The following is a 19,700-nucleotide window of genomic DNA, read 5'->3' as shown; positions in this document are numbered from 1 at the left end:
TGTGGTTTGTGAAGCAGTTATGTGCACAGATAGATAGATAGATAGATAGATAGATAGATAGATAGATAGATAGATAGATAGATAGATAGATAGATGGATGCAGCAATGTCAGACAATATATTTAAGTGTTAAAGTTAAAGTAAAAAAAACTATTGCTTTATGTTATATGTTGGGTCATTACATTAACTGATTTCTGGTTTCACCAAACGATTATTAGATTTTCATAGCACACCAAACACTCACAATGCCATGTAGTATGATTGGAGGTAGGAAGGAGGGGGGGTTTCTAGCGAACAGGATAATTTCTGCACTTTATTATGGTTAATAAAAGAGTTAAACACCCCTTTAATAGCAACCTGGGTTTTTAAATATATTTTTTTTTGCCTTATCTATTAACTTATCTATTTGTGCAATAAGTAATGTATTGCTGGCAATTTCTAGGACATACTTGAAAACAAGAAAAATCTCAATTTATTATTTTCCTGGTAAAACATTGTGGGCTAGATTACAAGTGTAACATTGCTGTGAATTTCTAATACCAGCGCACATTAGCGTGCGCTTGTATTACACAGTCGTGCACAAAAATCGCTTTCATGAAAATGATATTTAGCACTCCACTTGTAATCTGGTCCTTTATAAATAAATTAACCCCTTGGCTTGCTACAATGTGTGTCTCAGCACTCTCTATCAACCATGGTTAAATGCCTTGCATTTAACTAATGTGATAAATGTGGTCACTAATTCTGTTGGTAATTACATTCCTAATTTTATTTCTATTAGCATCGCTCCCAGCACAACATACTTGTTCCCTCATTAAATCCCCTCTTTCATTTTTTAAGCCATTAACATTAAAGTGCAGTTTTCAACTTGTAAAATTAAAAGCTCAGAGCGTGGTGACACATTAACATTCTTTATACCAGTGAGCTATCCACCAAGTTTTATTGTCTGTAATTGCTGCTGCCAGCAGTATAACATACTTGCCAAGGCTTAAAAGAAAAACGTTCCTTTTGTTGCTCAATAAATATGTACATTTTAATTGTATTCATAATTAGTTCCATGTTTTTCCAGTCCACATACTTTGCAAACACTTGTAGAGTTTAGTTGGGTTTAATACACAAGTTACGACAAGCCTATGTTTAAATGCCAGAAACTCCATTTAGTGAATTTATTATGAAGTTTAACAGCTTTTCATGAGTTGTAATTTAGTTTGAAAAAGGGGAATATCTTTACCATATATACAAACACTCACAAAGTATAAATTATCTGCAAAAATATTTTTATGTATGCATTTTGGAAATAAGCAAATAAAACACATTACAATTCCTTTACAGTACTAATGTGCTAAACATGCATTAGTCTCTTCAATTAAAATATAAGAATGGTTTGCTACGCCAGTTTTTTAGCCTAATAACTTAGCAGAACTCTAAACGTTTCTTCCCACACATACTGAATTCTTAGCAGTGGAATGTTTGTAATGGGTCATTTTGACTTTACAGTCAGTTCAGTTTATCCTTGGATGTCCATTTTAACAGTTATTGTTCATTGGTCACAGTTTATTTTAAAGAGGCGTAAAAGCAGCAAATTTAAATAACTACACATGATGTTACTGGTGCTGTATGTTCAGCGAAGTTTTGAGCATTCATGAAATCTACTCTTGTATAGGTGGATGCGCTGCTACCCCAAGGCCAGTGGTAAATCTTTGTAGATTCTCTTTACAGCTATCCAGTTTTTCTCTTTTTATACATAAAACTCAAAACCCATAGTCACCCCACAGGGTAAACCTACAGGGTGGTACCACTTTACTAGGTCTGGATTACTAAGTGGCATTCTTTTAGTAACCTGAAATAGATGTATGTTAATTTTCATGCAAGTATGAAGCTATGTTAATGTTTAAACTTTTTTTTTATTCTGCCAAAATAGGTTTAATAGGAGCCCCAAAGAGAGAAACATGGCTACAGCTACGAGCAGAAATGGAAGCTTTGACTGATCTGTGGCTCACACATGCACTCAAGGCTTTGAATTTAATACATTCTAGGTAAGACATACAGAGGCTGCTAATTTGCAAACATTTATAATACATGAATAGTTATTAACTATAATATTTGATCTTCAAACATGCTACATGATTATCTCATGTAAATACTGCTATTGGTTTATGGGAAATTCCTCTTTCCTGCTAGACCGAACTGTGTAAATGTGCTTGTCACCACAACTCAGCTCATCCCTGCGATTGCTAAAGTCCTGCTGTATGGTCTTGGTACAGTCTTTCCAATTGAAAACATCTATAGTGCAACAAAGACAGGTGAGCACATACCTTTTTTTTTACATTTTAAATGTAAAATAAATGTATATTACAAATCAATATCAGACATGATCTTACAAAGCAATGGATAATTAAATAAACATTTATGTGCCCAGTTTTATGACTTGCAGTTCCTTTTAGCTTTAGTATTAAAACAAACAACTTTCATACTTTTTTTCTTGCTAAATGTATTTCTAAGATGTTTAAAGTCATTAAACACCTTGATATTTTAATATAACATGTTTAATTATTTGCCTTAAATCTTTACAGTATTCTTTCATTATTTATTTTGCCCCCTTCTTAAGCCATTTAACTCTGAAAAATTTTGGTTTTCAGATTCTGAAAACTGGAAGTGCACATTGAAGGCTTCACAAACCTAACCCTGCTACACAACTGTTTCTAATTAATAATCAGAAAAGGAACTGCAAATAGTGAAGTTTTTGCTAACATAATAACTGTGGCTATCATTGTTTATTTAAGTTACAATTCCAGATTGGTTCTTCCAAATATGACAAGAGGTGGTTGAAAACAATTGCAGAAAATAAGGTGTTGATTTGTTCTGAAAATGTTTACACTTGACGGAATGTTATCCTATAGCAATGTAATAGAAATTTCTTGTAATTACAAGGCACTTAGTGCCTCTTTAAATAGTGATTTGTCATATGCATGACAGAATTTACTGTCCATTTAAATTTTGTTCGGGTGCCCTGTGAATAAAACCCTTTAATTAAGGAAACTATGCGCCTTCACTATTGACAAAGTCTGTGGCCCTATAAGCAAGCAGCATAAGTGTTCTTGTCATAAATAGGCTGATTGTTCTTGCTGTCATCTTTGACAAACCATAAAGCTGCAGTAGGATACACAGCATTTCTGCAGATGATAATATTGTGAAGCAGTCACTGTTGAATGGTGATAAACAATTTTTATAAGTTCAAAGCCAAATTCTAAGCTAATAAAACAGTTTCGCCTAGATTACGAGTTTTGCGTTAGGAGGGGTGCAGTTTATGCTTACCGCTCACTTGCAGACAGCACTGGTATTACGGGTTTTTACAAACCCGGCGTTAGCCGCAAAAAAGTGAGCGTAGAGCAAAATTTTACTCCACATCTCACCTCAATACCAGCGCTGCTTACGTTAGCGGTGAGCTGGTAAAACATGCTCATGCACGATTTCCCCATAGGAATCAATGGGGGATAGCCGGCTGAAAAAAAACCTGCAAAAAAGCAGCATAAAACTCCTAACGCAGCCCCATTGATTCCTATGGGGAAATAAAAGTTATGTCTACACCTAACACCCTAACATGAACCCCGAGTCTAAACACCCCTAATCTTACACTTATTAACCCCTAATCTGCTGCCCCCCGACATCGCCGACACCTACATTATATTATTAACCCCTAATCTGCTGCTCCGGACACCGCCGTCACCTACATTATAGTTATGAACCCTTAATCTGCTGCCCCCAACATCGCCGACACCTACATTTTATTTATTAATCCCTACTCTGCCGCCCCCAGTGTCGCCGCAACCTACCTACATTTATTAACCCCTAATCTGCCGCCCCCAACGTCGCCACCACTATAATAAAGTTATTAACCCCTAAACCTAAGTCTAACCCTAACCCTAACACCCCCTAACTTAAATATAATTGTAATAAATCTAAATAAAATTACTACAATTAACTAAATTATTCCTATTTAAAACTAAATACTTACCTATAAAATAAACCCTAAGATAGCTACAATATAACTAATAGTTACATTGTAGCTAGCTTAGGGTTTATTTTTATTTTACAGACAACTTTGTATTTATTTTAACTAGGTACAATAGTTATTAAATAGTTATTAACTATTTCATAAATACCTAGTTAAAATAAAGAAAAATTTACCTGTAAAATAAAACCTAACCTAAGTTCCAATTACACCTAACACTACACTACAATTAAATTAATTACCTAAATTAAATACAATTAATTACAATTAAATACAATTATCTAAAGTACAAACCCCCCCTAAATTACAGAAAATAATAAAGAAATTGCAAGATTTTACACCTAATCTAATCCCCCTAACAAAATAAAAAAAGACCCCCCAAAATAAAAAAGCCCTACCATACATTAAATTACAAATAGTCCTTAAAAGGGCCTTTTGCGGGGCATTGCCCCAAAGTAATCAGCTCTTTTACCTGTAAAAAAAAAGTACAAATACCCCCCCCAACATTAAAACCCACCACCCTCACAACCAACCCTACTCTAAAACCCACCCAATCCCCCTTTAAAAAAACTAACACTAACCCCCTGAAGATCACCCTACCGTGAGACGTCTTCACCCAACCGGGCCGAAGTCCTCAACGAAGCCGGGAGAAGTCTTCATCCAACCGGGCAGAAGTGGTCCTCCAGATGGGCAGAAGTCTTCATCCAGACTGCATCTTCTATCTTCATCCATCCGGCGCGGAGCAGGTCCATCTTCAAGACATCCAACGCGGAGCATCCTCTTCATCCGACGGCCGATGACTGAATGAAGGTTCCTATAAATGACGTCATCCAATATGTTGTCCCTTCAATTCCGATTGGCTGATAGAATTCTATCAGCCAATCGGAATTAAGGTTGAAAAAATCCTATTGGCTGATGCAATTCACCTATTGGATTGAACTTTCATTCTATTGGCTGTTTGGAACAGCCAATAGAATGCCAGTTCAATCCTATTGGCTGATTGCATCAGCCAATCGTATTTTTTCAACCTTAATTCCTATTGGCTGATATAATTCTATCAGCCAATCGGAATTGAAGGGACGCCATCTTGGATGACGTAATTTAAAGGAACCTTCATGCAGTCGTCTGGATGAAGACTTCTGCCCGTCTGCAGGACCACTTCTGCCCGGTTGCATGAAGACCTCTCCCGGCTTAGTTGAGGACTTCGGCCCCTTTGGGTGAAGACGTCTCAGGGTAGGGTGATCTTCAGGGGGTTAGTGTTAAGGTTTTTTAAGTGGGGATTGGGTGGGTTTTAGAGTAGGGTTGGTTGTGTGGGTGGTGGGTTTTAATGTTGGAGAGGGTATTTGTACTTTTTTTTACAGGTAAAAGAGCTGATTACTTTGGGGCAATGCCCCGCAAAAGGCCCTTTTAAGGGTTATTTGTAATTTAGTGTAGGGTAGGGCTTTTTTTATTTTGGGGGGCTTTTTTTATTTTGTTAGGGGGATTAGATTAGGTGTAATTAGTTTAAAAATCTTGTAATTTCTTTATTATCTTCTGTAATTTAGTGTGTTTTTTTTTTGTACTTTAGATAATTTTATTTAATTGTAATTAATTGTATTTAATTTAGGTAATTAATTTAATTGTAGTGTAGTGTTAGGTGTAATTGTAACTTAGGTTAGGTTTTATTTTACAGGTAAATTTGTCTTTATTTTAACTAGGCAGTTATTAAATAGTTAATTACTATTTAATAACTATTTTACCTAGTCAGTGCTGCGGAATCTGTTGGGGCTTTACAAATACCTGATAATAATAATAATAATAATAATAGTTAAAATAAATACAAAGTTGCCTGTAAAATTAAAATCAAACCTAAGCTAGCTACAATGTAACTATTAGTTATATTGTAGCTATCTTAGGGTTTATTTTATAGGTAAGTATTTATTTTTAAATAGGAATAATTTAGTTAATTGTAGTAATTTTATTTAGATTTATTTAAATTATATTTAAGTTAGGGGGTGTTAGGGTTAGACTTAGGTTTAGGGGTTAATAACTTTATTATAGTGGCGGCGACGTTGGGGGTGGCAGCTTAGGGGTTAATTAATGTAGGTAGGTGTTGGTGATGTTAGGGCCGGCAGATTAGGGGTTAATAATAATTAAATAATGTTTGTGATGCAGGAGTGCGGCGGTTTAGGGGTTAATATATTTGTTATAGTGGCGGCGATGTCCGGTTCGGTAGAATAGGGGTCAATTTTTTTTAAAAGTGTTTGCGATGTGGGAGGGCCTCGGTTTAGGGGTTAATAGGTAGTTTATGGGTGTTAGTGTACTTTTTAGCACTTTAGTTAAGAGTTTTATGCTACGGCGTTGTAGTGTAAAACTCTTAACTACTGCCCAGTCTTGACAGGAGAGGGTTTACCGCTCACTTTTGGTCAGACTCGTAATACCAGCGCTATGCAAGTCCCATTGAAAATATAGGATATGCAATTGACGTAAGTGGATTTGCGGCATTTCCGACTCTGGCCAAAAAAAGTGAGTGGCACACCTGTACCTTCAAGACTCATAATACCAGCGGGCGTTAAAAAACAGCTTTGGGAGCTCTTAACGCTGCTTTTTAAGGCTAACGCCAAACTCGTAATCTAGCCGTTTGTTTTTAAAGGGAAAACATATTTTAATTTAACTTTATCACCTCTTGTTTAGGACTAACCTGCACAACATAAGTCAACAACTTTTGACTTCTAAACTACAAAATAGTAGTGGGTCAAAATAGGAAAATTGCTATTTAAAGGGACAGTCTACAATATAATTTTTATTGTTTTAAAAGATAGATAATCCATTTATTACCCATTCCCCAGTTTTGCATAACAAACACAGTTATATCAATATTCTTTTTACCTCTGTGATTACCTTGTATCTAAGCATCTTCTGACGGCCCCCTGATCACATGACTTTATTTATTACCTATTGACTTGCATTTAGTACTGTGTTGTGCTAAATCTTAAGAAAAACTCCTTGGGTGTGAACACAATGTTATCTATATGACCCACATGAACTAGCAGTCTCCTGTTGTGAAAAGCATATACAAAAGCATGTGATAAGAGGCTGTCTATAGTGGATTAGTAACAGGAGGTTTAAAATGTTATAAAGTATATTAATATATCAATGTTGGTTGTGCAAAGCTGGGGAATGGGTAGTAAAGGCATTATCTATCTTTTTAAACAATAACGATTTTAGTGTAGACTGTCCCTTTAAATACCTTAATCACTGCGATGAGATACTTGTTTCTTGCTGCCCAAGAATTTAAAGCTTCTGTCCAAAAAACTAATATTTGGGTGAGTTAAACGTACAAAATAGTCATGCTTCTTTTCTGACCTAAATTATTATTTAATAATGCGTTTAGTTTTATTGTAATGTACCCATTACCTAATTGTAATACACAGTGAAATATGTTCTTTGTCCAGGGAAAGAATGCTGTTTCGAGAGAATAATGCAACGGTTTGGAAGAAAAGCAGTATACGTAGTAATCGGAGATGGGGTCGAAGAGGAACAGGCTGCAAAAAAGGTAGGTCATCTATACTATAAGGGCGTTTGTAGCATGTCTGTCAGTGTCGCCAGTTGCGCACGCATCCTCAAAGGAATGTTGGCTTCGCGCAGCCAAACGAATCCACTGCTGTATCCAGATGAATTCCGAAAATGGCAGGGTTGTGAAAGAAATAAAAATAAAAACACGTAACTGCCCCCACAAAGTATAACAAAAAAACCTAACCTCCCGCACGAGGTATTAACAAACACCTAAACCATCAACCACCACATGGCAAAATAATAAAGTTATTAACCCCTAAACCACAAATAACATAATTAAAATATTAACCCCTAAACCGCCAACCTCCCACATTGCAATAAACCTATTTAACCTATTAACTATTAAACCGCCAAACCCCCACATTGCAATAACTCTAATATATTAACCCCTATACCGCCAACCCCCCCATAACGCAAATAACTCATTCAGTTACTAAGCCCCCTAACCTAACACCCCCTAAATTAACCCCAATTACAACTAAATTACAATTAAATTAAAAAATCCAAATTAAATTACAAAAAAAAATAAAAAAAAAGTCTAACATTAAAGAAAAAAGTAAATTATCAAAAATATTTTTTTATACCTAATCCCTATGAAAATAAAAAAGCGCCCCTCAAAATAAAAACACCCCCTAATCTAAACTACCTTAAGTTAAACAGCTCTTTTACCTCTAAAAAATACTAAATCCCCCCTATCAGTAAAAACCCCCCACCCACCTAACCCCTCAAAATAAAAAAAGCTAATACTAAAAAAACTAAACTACCCATTGCCGCTAAAGGGGCATTTGTATGGGCATTGCCCTTAAAAGGGCAATCAGCTCTTTTTTAAGCCCCAAAAAACCTTTTTAAAAAGCCTAAACCTAAACCCCAAATAGGTATTCAATGTTCCTGAAGTCAGACGGAGAAGGTCTTCTTCCAGACAGCTCCATCATCTTCTATCTTCATCTGGAGTAAAGGCGACGCGGAGTGGAGGTGCGGAGCTGTGTTCCCGATGCCTGGATCCTCAGCGGCGGTCCTCTCCGCGCCGCCTTCACTCCAGATGAAGATAGAAGATGATGGATCCATCTGGAAGAAGACCTATTCCACCGGACTTCAGGAACAGTGAGTACCTATTTGGGGCTTAGGTTTAGGCTTTTTTATTTTAATTTTTGAGGTGTTGTTTTTTTAGATTAGGATTTTTTTGGTTTTGAAAAAGAGCTGATTGCCCTTTTAAGGGCAGTAAAAGAGCTGAATGCCCTTTTAAGAGCAATGCCCATACAAATGCCCCTTATGGGGCAATGGGTGGTTAAGTTTTTTTTAGGGTTAGGTTTTTTTTTATTTTGGGGGTTTAGTGGGTGGGGGGTTTTTACTGTTGGGGGGGGACTTAGTATTTTTTAGAGGTAAAAGAGCTGTTTAACTTAGGGCAATGCCCTACAAAAGGCCCTTTTAAGGGCTATTGGTAGTTTAGTATTAGATTAGGGGGTGTTTTTATTTTGGGGGGATTTTTATTTTTATAGGGGTATTAGTTTAGGTTTAATTTTTTTATTTTGGATAGCTTTGTTTATTTTTTTCTGTAATTTTACTTTTTTTATTTTTTGTAACTTTAGCTTGGGGGTTGTAGTTTTTAAACATAGACTACCCTCTGGGCAGGCTTATCGTCTAGTATATTTATAAAAGTATAGAGATGTATTTGTGCGTGTGTGTGTATGTGTATGCATGTGTGTGTGTGTGTGTACTTTAATGTGTGTGTATGTGTATGCATGTGTGTGTGTATTTTAATGTGTGTGTATGTGTACATCTGTATTTGTGTATATGTGTGTGTAAATATATATATATATATATATATATATATAATATGCGTGTGTGTGTGTGTGTATATATATATATATATATATATGTGTGTGTGTGTGTAGGTATATATATATATGCGTGTGTGTGTATATATATATATATATATATATATGTGTGTGTGTGTGTGTATATATATATTATATATATACGTGTGTGTGTGTGTGTGTGTATATATATATATATATATGTATATATATATATATATATATATATAATATGCATGTGTATGTGTAGATCATTGCACATTTAATTTTAAACTGTTTGCCCTTTGACAAAAATATTGAAGGAAACTTAATTATACAGTTCCTTAAGTTATAAAAAGTGGCAGGTTACACATTTTTCAACTACAGAAGCATCCCAAGTAATTTCCTTATACAAATCCCCCTGCATTACTCTGACTCTCCCTATGGTATTGGTTGTTTCCGAAAAGGTGATTTTCAGAAGAGAACTGTTAGTTTTCATAAATGACTATAAACCGACTTTCAAAAAGCTGATGTTATTAAACACCGAGGAGTTTTTGGTCTGTTTTTTATTTGTTTATTCTTAAAGTAATGTATTAAAAAAATCATTGCTAGCAACTAGCAAGCTCCTTCTGGGATTTTTTTTTTTTTTTTGTAACGTTCATTATCAGAAAGTTTTATAACTCCCTACTTGCTTTACAACAAATTGTATTGTATTTAACATAAATAAATACGACTTTCATTTCTTCTGCTTACCAGATATTGCAATATTTTATTAACACAAACCCCTAAACAGATTTTCCAGTCCCAGGCAGCTTGACCATGATAATGCCCTCCCCTCTAATATTCACTGGGTTTTATTACGCTGGAACAGATAAAAGCAATTGAATTAGTATTAATTTACATTTTAAATTATTTCTTTATACAATTTTATAAATTTCTTATCAGCACACTCATTTTTTTATTTTATTTTTTATTATAGTACCATATTTTTCTTCTTGATACTATAAACATGCCAGATTACATTTGGCATGACAAATTAGGTAGATAAAGCTAGAATTTGTCCCTTATGGGATCTTCTGGGAGGTGTCATCAACCAGTGAGCAATTGATCCCTGGAGATTATTTGTACACAAATATGTAGTTTTAATATCATTTTAAACTGCTTTAATGTCACCTTCTGATACATAGCACATTTTAAAATGTCTATTTTTGTGGTGATAGTTCCATTCTTCTACAGAAATAGTAGAATTTAAATGGTAAAGATAGTTCATGTTTTTTAGCCTTTCCCATCACTAATAGTACATGTAATATACTAGTTTGCAAATGCACATTTGCATTTTTTTTTAATAATATAAAATGTTTAAAAATGATATTTTTAATGGAAAATATTGTTTTGGTAATTGATAAACTTACATTCCCTGTGATTCTAACAAATGTACATAGCTACTTCATACTGCTTTTGCACAAGAATACACATTTCTATGCACCAACAATCACGTAGAAAGTGGACGTGTATACTGCCCTGCTTGCTTGTGCTTTTTATCATTTCTAGGATCCTAGATAATCCCTGGCAGAGAAGGGTCCATAATAAACCTTTAGGCTGTCGGAGAGGCTGTGCCACAGGCGCGCGTATTTAAAGGGACACATTGTACACTAGATTTTGCTTTGCATAAATCTTTTGTAGATGAGCTATTTATAAAGTCCATGCAGGTTTTCTTTTGTAACAATGTATAGTTTTGCTTATTTTTAAATAACATTGTGCTGATTTTCAGACTTAACCAATCCCCAAAGTTTAAGAAGTAGACTGTTGTCTACCTAAATGGTGTATACTGTCCCTTTAATATGAAATGCATTTGCTTGTGCAGCCTTTCTGGAAGAAAAGGAGTTAATTATGGGCCCCTCTTTATAATAAGCATTTCTATTCTTTGCAGTGCTAGATTTTGAAGTTGCTGCTATAAATGTGTAATTATCACAATAACAGACGCACTTCATATTTGTTTAATGTCCCTCTCAGAATACCACTACCAGCTTGTTTAGCCCAGCCTTAAACATTTATTTTATTCTTATGAAGTGTGAAAATGTTATTTGGCCCATAAAAGGCACCGTGTGATTACAGGAAAGAATACACCAGAAATTGTGTCCTCAGTAAATGACTAAAATGAAGAGGAGTGTTTGGGCCCTCAAGGCACACACAGGCTGCTCATATGTTTGTTCAGCTTCATTCATAAAGTTATTCAAATGTTTTCATAACAGCTCACAAAAAATAAATCGTATTACAATGTATGTATTATGATAGTGTTATTTACACTTGCCTCATAACATTTTAACCCTGATTCTGAAACATTGTGCAGAAGAATTTGTTTTGTGAACATTTCAGGTACACGGCACTATTACTATAGATTTTGCTGTGTTTATGTAATTGATATCAGTGCGGTGCATCAAAATGCTAACGTGTACTTCAGGTTTTTTTTATATAAATAATATAAAATAATATAATATATATTTAAGAATACCTCGCCCAGAGTTGTGTTTTACTGTCATGAAGTGGCCCCTTGAACCCTCAGAGCCGTATCTGGTATAGGCTGGAATCATTCACTGGAGGCATTTTGTCTACATTAAGTAGTTTGCTAGCGCTTGCTCCTGTCCATTTGTTGCAAAAAAAAAGGGGAACATGGTGGCATGAGCCGTCCTCATGAACTCTCACATTTAAATAGACGATTGTGAAGTGCAAATTCAGCTGTTAACAGTATATATGCAGTCTTGGATAGATTTCTTTTATGCCAAAACAATTTCCTAGATTTAATAAAAACAGTTTGTGAAACAAATATCTAGCTGAAGAAACGTTTGGAACTTGAAGTTTGCAGAGTTCATAAAGATTTGTACCATCACCTCGCCACAACCGCGAATTGCAAGTTCAGTTCCATTTATAAACAATGGTGCTACATTTATTTCACTTCTTGCCACATAAAACAGTTCTACCGTCAAGGTGACCAGTATCACAAAAACACATTGAAAACCTAACGTTAAAAACTAATTTCAACAGGAAAAAATACACACACTATAAAAGTGTCTACCTTAATGTGCACAAGAGAAAACTGTGATAAAAGAGAAATACAAGGAAAGTGAAATGAGGACACTCTGTTAGTTTTGAAATAGAGAGGCATGATCAGGAGACGGGATCAAGTCAGTGGAGAGTCAAGTCAGTAGAGTCTTTTTGAATTCCACATGCTAGGCCAAGGTATAGCTGAAATGTCCTCATCACACCCCCACAATGCCATGTTCAGCCTCTCGTTTTATCCAGCAAGACTGCTTTCCTACATTATAAGAGATGCGAATATTCTGAACTTACAGACATTTACATTATCCGTGTTTCAAGCATGTTTCTGAAATAATTTAGTTTGTAATTGATTTAACTGCTTAACAATAGGTTTGCTTTTCATGTATGAGATATCATGTATTTAGCACTTAATGGCAATAAATACTAATGGTAAGAATGCCCAGAAACAATATACTTGGTGAGATAGGTAACGTTATGCTCAATTCATTTAGAACATTAATCTCACTTTAATAATGAGTTCAGCAACCTCATGAGTGGATATAAAATATAGCCCATTAACATCTTTATAAATCTCATATCAGCACAACACTCCAGCAATTTATTCATAAACTGAAATGTAGTTCATTTTCTCCCAGATTTTAAACATCTCAACTCAAACAATTCTTTAAAAATATCTGCTTGCATTGTAGAACAAATAGACCATTAATACTCAGTGTTTCCTATGAACTGAACGAATAGGAAATGCAAATTGATAGATCAACGCATATTGTGCATATTGAAGCATATGAACCTATGCAGAGTTCAGCACCATTACCATAGCAGGTTAAAAGGCTCTTTGCCTGTGTTTTCTTCCCAGTTGATCTAGACATTCTTTTCTATAGCTGTCAGAGCCTATGATGGATGAGCATCTTTATCTGACTATTTAGTACACCTGAGCTTTTACAAAAGGGGGGGTTTTCACTGTCATGCCGAAAGCACTAGTCTTGTATCCCAGTTATATTTCTTTTCTTGTCTGCAAGCTACAAATCTGCAGTAGCAAGAGGAATCACTATGGCATTATAATGATTTTTGGGGTTTATTTGTTTTAGATGTATAGCAGTAAAATAAATAATCCAGCAATAAAATACTGTCTCTCTCAAACTAGATGTCAGCAGTAATGTGCTGTAGTTAGCTGTAGTTAGCGCGTGTCCTAGCTCTGCATCCAATAACTGCACAGCACTGGCTCACAAATATAAATATTATAGCTACATGCATTTTCTAAACGTTTTGTACGTAGTGTTTCATGCACATTTCATTTGGAATCCAAGACTGCTTTTTATAATATTACATTTATAGTTTTGTTGTATTACTTGACATGTTTACATTATTATCAACTTAGGGACAGATTCTAAGTGGAGCATTATTTAATGCCCCACTCGCGCGCTAACTCCGCTAGTAGTACATTTTTGCGTGCGTCGGTGGTGCTTATATTACAAGTTCAAAGTAAACCTGATCGCATATTCTCAATAAAAATATGAATATTTCACATTCCATTCTTCACATAGAAGAATATGTTATATTTATTCATAAATACATATTTCTACATATATCTGGTGGTATTTTTGTACTATATATATTTATATATATATATATATATATATATATATATATATATATATATATATATATATAAACACATACGTTTAAGAAAGAAAAAGTGACACACAATAGAAAACAAAACACTCCTAACTGATACAATATCAAAATTGTGGGTTTTATTATGCTCAGAACTGACCAGAAACCCGGACAGGAAAGTATCAAAAAATGCATAAGATACTATCGCCTATATTTAGAGTTTGGTGTTAGCCGTCTAAAGCAGCGTTAAGGGGTCCTAACGCTGCTTTTTAATGCCCGCTGGTATTTAGAGTCAGGCAGGAAAGGGTCTACCGCTCACTTTCTTTCCGCGACTCCAGGCTACCGCAGATCCCCTTACGTCAATTGCGTATCCTATCTTTTCTATGGGATTTGCCTAACACTGGTATTTGGAGTCTTGGAAGAAGTGAGCGGTAGAGCCTCTACCGACAAGACTCCTACCGCCAAAAAAAGTCAGTAGTTAAGAGCTTTATGGGCTAACGCCGGAACATAAAGCTCTTAACTACAGTGCTACAAAGTACACTAACACCCATAAATTACCTATGTACCCCTAAACCGAGGCCCCCCACATTGCAAACCCTGTAATAAAAATTTTTAACCCCTAATCTGCCGACCGGACACCGCCGCCACCTACATTATAGCTATGAACCCCTAATCTGCTGCCCCTAACATCGCCGACACCTACTTTATATTTATTAACCCCTAATCTGCCCCCCCCAACGTTGCCGCCACCTAACTACAATTATTAACCCCTAATCTCCCGCCCGCAATGTCGCCGCTACTATACTAAAGTTATTAACCCCTAAACCTAAGTCTAACCCTAACACCCCCCTAAGTTAAATATAATTTTAATTAAACAAAATAATATTCCTATAATTAAATAAATGATTCCTATTTAAAACTAAATACTTACCTAGAAAATAAACCCTAATATAGCTACAATATAACTAATAATTACATTGTAGCTATTTTAGGATTTATATTTATTTTACAGGCAACTTTGTATTTATTTTAACTAGGTACAATAGCTATTAAATAGTTAATAACTATTTAATAGCTACCTAGTTAAAATAAGTACAAAATTACCTGTAAAATAAATCCTAACCTAAGTTACAAATACACCTAACGCTACACTATCATTAAATTAATTAAATAAATTACCTACAATTAGCTAAACTAAAATACAATTAAATAAACTAATCTATAATACAAAAAAACAAACACTAAATTACAGAAAATAAAAAAATATTAAAAGAAGTTTAAACTAATTACACCTAATCTAAGCCCCCTAATAAAATAAAAAAAAATAAAAAATAATAAAATGCCCTACCCTATTCTAAATTACAAAAGTAATCAGCTCTTTTACCAGCCCTTAAAAGGACTTTTTGTGGGGCATTGCCCCAAAGTAATCAGCTTTTTTACCTGTAAAAAAAATACAACCCCCCCAACATTAAAACCCACCCAAACCCCCCTTAAAAAAACCTAACGCTAACCCCCTGAAGATCTCCCTACCTTGAGTCGTCTTCACCCAACCGGGCAGAAATCTTCATCCAAGGTGCGCAGAGGAGGTCCTTCACCCGGTAGAAGTTTTCATCCAGGCGGCGTCTTCAATCTTCATCCATCCGCAGTGGAGCGGAGCCATCTTCCAAGGAGCCGACGCGGAGCCATCCTCTTAATCCGGAGTCTTCTAACACAATGACGGTACCTTTAAGTGACATCAGCCAAGATGGCGTCCCTTCAATTCCGATTGGCTGATAGGATTCTATCGGCCAATCGGAATTAAGGTAGGAAAGATCTGATTGGCTGATTCAATCAGCCAATCGTATTGAGCTTGCATTCTATTGGCTCTTCCAATCAGCCAATAGAATGCGAGCTCAATACGATTGGTTGATTGGATCAGCCAATCGGATTCAACTTCAATCTGATTGGCTGATTGAATCAGCCAATCAGATTTTTCCTACCTTAATTCCGATTGGCTGATAGCATCCTATCAGCCAATTGGAATTGAAGGGACGCCATCTTGGATGACGTCACTTAAAGGTACCGTCATTGTGTTAGAAGACACCCCAGATGAAGAGGATGGCTCTGCGTCGGCTCCTTGGAAGATGGCTACGCTCTGGATGGATGAAGATTGAAGACTCCGCCTGGATGAAGACTTCTACCGGATGAAGGACCTCCTCTGCGCACCTTGGATGAAGATTTCGGCCCGGTTGGGTGAAGACGACTCAAGGTAGGGAGATCTTCAGGGGGTTAGCGTTAGTTTTTTTTAAGGGGGGTTTGGGTGGGTTAGAGTAGGGGTATGTGGGTGGTGGGTTTTAATGTTGGGGGGGGTTGTATTTTTTTTACAGGTAAAAAAGCTGATTACTTTGGGGCAATGCCCCACAAAAAGTCCTTTTAAGGGCTGGTAAAAGAGCTGATTACTTTTGTAATTTAGAATAGGGTAGGGCATTTTATTATTTTGGGGGGCTTTTTTATTTTATTAGGGGGCTTAGATTAGGTGTAATTAGTTTAAACTTCTTGTAATATTTTTTTATTTTCTGTAATTTAGTGTTTTTTTTGTATTATAGATTAGTTTATTTAATTGTATTTTAGTTTAGCTAATTTTGTGGGTAATTTATTTAATTAATTTAATGATAGTGTAGTGTTAGGTGTATTTGTAACTTAGGTTAGGATTTATTTTACAGGTAATTTTGTACTTATTTTAACTAGGTAGCTATTAAATAGTTATTAACTATTTAATAGCTATTGTACCTAGTTAAAATAAATACAAAGTTGCCTGTAAAATAAATATAAATCCTAAAATAGCTACAATGTAATTATTAGTTATATTGTAGCTATATTATGGTTTATTTTCTAGGTATAATTTATTTAATTATAGGAATATTATTTTGTTTAATTAAAATTATATTTAACTTAGGGGGGTGTTAGGGTTAGGGTTAGACTTAGGTTTAGGGGTTAATAACTTTATTATAGTAGCGGCGACATTGCTGGTGGGAGATTAGGGGTTAATAATTGTAGGTAGGTGGCGGCGATGTTAGGGAGGGCAGATTAGGGGTTAATACAATTTATTATAGTGTTTGCGAGACGGGAGTACGGCGGTTTAGGGGTTAATACATTTATTATAGTGGCGGCGAGGTCCGGTCGGCAGATTAGGGGTTAATAAGTGTAGGTAGGTGGCGGCGATGTTGGAGGGGGCAGATTAGGGGGTAATAAATATAATATAGGTGTCGGCGATGTTAGGGGCAGTAGATTAGGAGTTTATAGCTATAATGTAGGTGGCGGCGGTGTCCGGAGCGGCAGATTAGGGGTTAATAGTATAATGCAGGTGTCAGCGATAGCGGGGGCGGCAGATTAGGGGTTAATAAGTGTAAGGTTAGGGGTTTTTAGACTCAGGGTTCATGTTAGGGTGTTAGGTGTAGACTTAGAGAGTGTTTCCCCATAGGAAACAATGGGGCTGCGCTAGGAGCTGAACGCTGCTTTTTTGCAGGTGTTAGTTTTTTTTTTCAGCCAGCTCAGCCCCATTGTATCCTATGGAGATATCGTGCATGAGCACGTTTTTCCAGCTTACAGCTACCGTAGGCAATGCTGGTATTGAGAGTTGAAGGGAAGGTAAAATTATGCTCTATGCTCCCTTTTCTGAGCCTAACGCAGCCACTCAGACAACTCTAAATACCAGCGTTGTCTTAAGGGTGCGCTGGAAAAAAAAGCAGCGTTAGCACCGCGGGTCTTTACTGACAAAACTCTAAATCTAGGCATAAGTGAGTGAATCTATACTCTTATTAACACTCGGTAAATTAAAATTCTGCAATTTGTTCCATCAACAAATAAACCCCCTTTTTATATATATATATGTCTACATATGTATTTATGTGTTTATACATATATACACATATAAATACATATGTACCCCTTTTCGCTTTTGCGTAACTGTTAATGCGCAACTTGTAATCTGGGCCTTTGTCAGAAGAAACTCCATAATATATTTTCTGTATCTATACAATTAGAAAATACTATGGTTTTATCTGTGGATAATCTATCGTGTGATGAAACAGGCATACTTGTGCATATGAGAGATTGGTAGTCCCAGTTCTTTTATTTATAGTCTGTAAATACACGGTGTATTACAAATCGAGATGTATGCACGTGGCATATTATAAATACATAACATTAAATTCATCTTTTCTTGTTATTACAGCACAATATGCCATTTTGGAGAGTGTCTTGCCACGCTGATCTCGAGGCTTTGCGGCATGCTCTGGAACTGGAATACTTGTAGCAGGATGGACAGCGACCATGCTGGTCTTCACCAGTCACCAGAACACCTCACTCATCATGAACATTATGATTTGATAACAAACGTCTGCTATGGTGCATCAGCTTGCTCCAGCTAAGGATAAAAGCTGTTGAACACCTACCAATGCCCTTTGAACTTCAAGGCTTACCTGGAAGCAAACAGCTTAACCCAGATGATACTGAACTTGTAAAATATAAAATAAAATGCTTGTATCTTAACTTGGACTACAAGTGAGGAGTTATTTGCCACTTGGACTATTTATAAGCACAAGAAAGACTTGCTGTGGTGAGCAAATGTTTTAAAGACTTGGCAAACAATGGCCTACAACCTATTGATTCAATATGCTCACTACATAATACATTGTGATTCATGGAACTTGATGGATATGAGAGTCAAACTGTTGCTCATTTTTTTTATATGTTTTTCTAATTTATGGACTCTTTTTATTCTTCTGTCATTACACTCCTTTACCTAAAGTTTAATCTATCAGATTGGGAGGGAGGGTTTACGTTGATCTTATTTAAAAGTTCTTTTCTTCAAGGCAAACCCTGGGGACAATCATGTTGTGTAAATTAGTACTGGTTGTTAAGGATTAATATAGTTATGTTTTTAACCTTGTATAGATGGTATGTGGACTGTGCATGTGTCTACACCGTGCCTTATGCTACCATCTTTGTTTTATATATATATGTATATGTAAAAGCAGTATGTTGTCATGAATGAAAGGCATTAAATAAAACCAAGTTTACATTTTGGGGAAGATTATTTATGTTTTGTCAACTTTATTAATTATTATTTGTATGTTTGAAGTATACATCTTGAAAATATTTAATTGCTCCATGGGGTTAATGTCTAAATATAAATATATTAATGCAAATATATTTTATTAAAATTGAGAGAGAGTTGACAGAGGTTGGGGTGTAGGAATAAGATCATTTAAAAGGGCTTCATAAAATATATGAAGAGACATATTGGTTTTTTTTTTTTTTTTTTGCAAGAATATATTTAGTTTTCTCTTATATTTTTATGATAACATATGAGTAAGGTATCGAAAGAACTCATCTTAAGGTAGGTTTGTAAACTTGCTTTATCTCACTTCAAATCCCAGAAGCAGAACTTTTTTCACTTTTTACGATAAGAATTTTTTAGTGAAAAGTTTCTGTATGTCATTTTGATATGGAATTCAATAGTGGAAAAATCTATTGCAAATTAGCTGAAGAGAAAGTAAAAATCTTCAGTTTTTAAACTCTTTTGAATCATTTTGTTTCCTTTGCTCTTAGTTGAGCATCATATAATTATAATGTAAAAATATAGTAATAAAAAAATGTATTGTTCATAAGGAGTCACAGCTTTGCAGA

The 19,700-nt window shown here is 35.3% G+C and overlaps 1 protein-coding gene across 4 annotated transcripts in view; it reads left to right on the top strand.

Moving 5' to 3' along the window:
• Nucleotides 1–19,107, top strand: part of EYA2 (EYA transcriptional coactivator and phosphatase 2) — a 245,391-nt gene extending 226,284 nt beyond the window's left edge. For all 4 annotated transcript variants that reach the window (XM_053691592.1, XM_053691435.1, XM_053691514.1 and 1 more), the window contains 4 exons: nt 1,921–2,035; nt 2,181–2,302; nt 7,446–7,546; nt 18,244–19,107. In XM_053691592.1, the coding sequence (XP_053547567.1) occupies nt 1,921–2,035; nt 2,181–2,302; nt 7,446–7,546; nt 18,244–18,324 (419 nt within the window). In that variant the 3' untranslated portion in view covers nt 18,325–19,107. The remainder of the gene's footprint in view (nt 1–1,920; nt 2,036–2,180; nt 2,303–7,445; nt 7,547–18,243) is intronic.
• The last annotated feature ends 593 nt before the right edge of the window (nt 19,108–19,700 follow it).

This window comes from Bombina bombina, chromosome 1 (assembly GCF_027579735.1).
Source record: "Bombina bombina isolate aBomBom1 chromosome 1, aBomBom1.pri, whole genome shotgun sequence".
NCBI classification, from domain to species: Eukaryota; Metazoa; Chordata; class Amphibia; order Anura; family Bombinatoridae; genus Bombina; species Bombina bombina.
This window is presented reverse-complemented; position numbering and strand designations above follow the sequence as displayed.